At 56.3% G+C, this 1,769-nt stretch overlaps 1 protein-coding gene across 1 annotated transcript; it reads left to right on the top strand.

Moving 5' to 3' along the window:
* On the top strand, positions 637–1,468 carry LOC8075605 (heavy metal-associated isoprenylated plant protein 28). Its single transcript, XM_002458473.2, has 2 exons — positions 637–769; positions 860–1,468. Exons 1-2 carry the CDS (start codon positions 764–766, stop codon positions 1,337–1,339), a joined length of 486 nt encoding a protein of 161 aa, XP_002458518.1. The 5' UTR covers positions 637–763; the 3' UTR covers positions 1,340–1,468.

Genomic DNA, 1,769 nt, shown 5'->3' with positions numbered 1-1,769 from the left:
GGAGTGGAGTGTAGTAGGTCCAGAGCTGTAACCCAGCCCATAAACATGTTTATTAGGATGGGAGGCCCGCAAACAAATATAGCCAACTTTGTTGGGCCACCGCCGGGCGCCGTCCTGTGTTGGCCAGCCAGGCGCATCGCTGCTGGTCTGTTTCTCAAAAAAAAAAAAAAAGTGCCGGTCTGTTTCTCACGAAAAAAAAAAACTGCCGTCTCCTTCTGGCCGACTCCATTATTTTCGCCGCGCTTTGCTCTCACGAGATGAAAAACGCCACCGGATCCGAAGCCGGTCGGCTCCTCGTCCTCGCACAGCAGCGATCGTTTCGTCCTGGAACGCGCATGCCAGCGGGCGGCGGGCGGCGGGCGGCTGTGGTAGCGTGCGTGCTCCCGGGCTCCCGGCCCATGACGCCCCTGCATGAGTTTCCATGTCGGCATCAGCGTGTCGTTTTTTATGCACCGGAATTGAATGCGGAGGTGGAGCGCGAAGGAAGCAGTCGGTGCATGCATGTTGAGTACAGAAAATTGTTCGTCAACTCCTTGGCCTGCCGACCATTAGCTATGGCACATGCCTCCCGGAGCGGTAACCTGTTACAAGATGATGAGTATATACGGGGGGATGCACAACGTGTTGGCACAGAAACAACCCTGTATTTCATCACCAAATTCACCACTAGCTCAACGTACTAGCATCGTCGCTATTGTCAACACAGCCTGATAAGATACCAGAACTGCCGGAGTGATCGATCCATACAACTCCAGAGACGAGAATGACGGTGAGTTTCCGCGCTATATTCATGCATTTTCCTTGTAGTAATAGTCTACTGGGATCCCTGATGTGTCTTAATTACGTACATCACCTACAGCTCGTGGAGATGTGCGTGCACATGGACTGCCCCGGGTGCGAGAAGAAGATCCGGAAGGCGGTGCAGCGGCTGGAAGGCGTGCACGACGTGGAGATCGACATGGCGCAGCAGAAGGTGACGGTGAACGGGGACGTGGAGCAGAAGAAGGTGCTCAAGGCGGTGCGGCGGACGGGCCGCCGCGCCGTCCTGTGGCCGCTCCCGTACGCTCCGGCGGGCGCGGCCGCCGGCGGGGCCGGCGCCGGCGCGGCGCACGTCCTGGCGCACCAGCAGCTCATGTACCAGCCCGGCGCCGCAGGCCTGGCGGCGCACGCCAGCCACGCGGCGCGGCCCGCGTCCTCGTACAACTACTACAAGCATGGCTACGACGACTCGCGCATGTACGGCGCATACTACCACCACGGTGCCAACTCGGCCGTCGCCGGCACCAGGGCCACCGACTACTTCAGCGACGAGAACGCGCAGGGGTGCTCCGTCATGTGATTCACAGACAGGATCCCCATGTCAGACATGTAAATTTCAGAGGTATAATTGGAAATTTGGAATCGGTGTGGAAGCCTTGGAATTACAAGCTATCGTATATAGTATGCAATATACATGTGATTGACGACAGACTTTTCTCACCTCCAATGCTTTGGCAATTTTGGTTTGGCATTTGTTGTTGTTTGCCAACTCCCAATTGCAAATGCAAAGGAAAAAATATGGTCATCCCCAATGGTTTGGCATTCTGGACTTAGCAATTACCTAGTGGACCCAGCCAATTCTTTGCGCGCGTCTTTCTGTCACACGCGCGTGTTTCTTCGCGCATGTTTCCCTTCGCGCGAACGGAGGCACCGCCGCTCGCAATCGCAGTTTCGTGTCCGTCGTCGCCTTCATCTTTCTCGTGATGCACACCGTTCCTGGTGGAAGTAGC

The sequence above is a fragment of the Sorghum bicolor genome, chromosome 3 (assembly GCF_000003195.3).
Source record: "Sorghum bicolor cultivar BTx623 chromosome 3, Sorghum_bicolor_NCBIv3, whole genome shotgun sequence".
Lineage (NCBI taxonomy): Eukaryota > Viridiplantae > Streptophyta > Magnoliopsida > Poales > Poaceae > Sorghum > Sorghum bicolor.
This window is presented reverse-complemented; position numbering and strand designations above follow the sequence as displayed.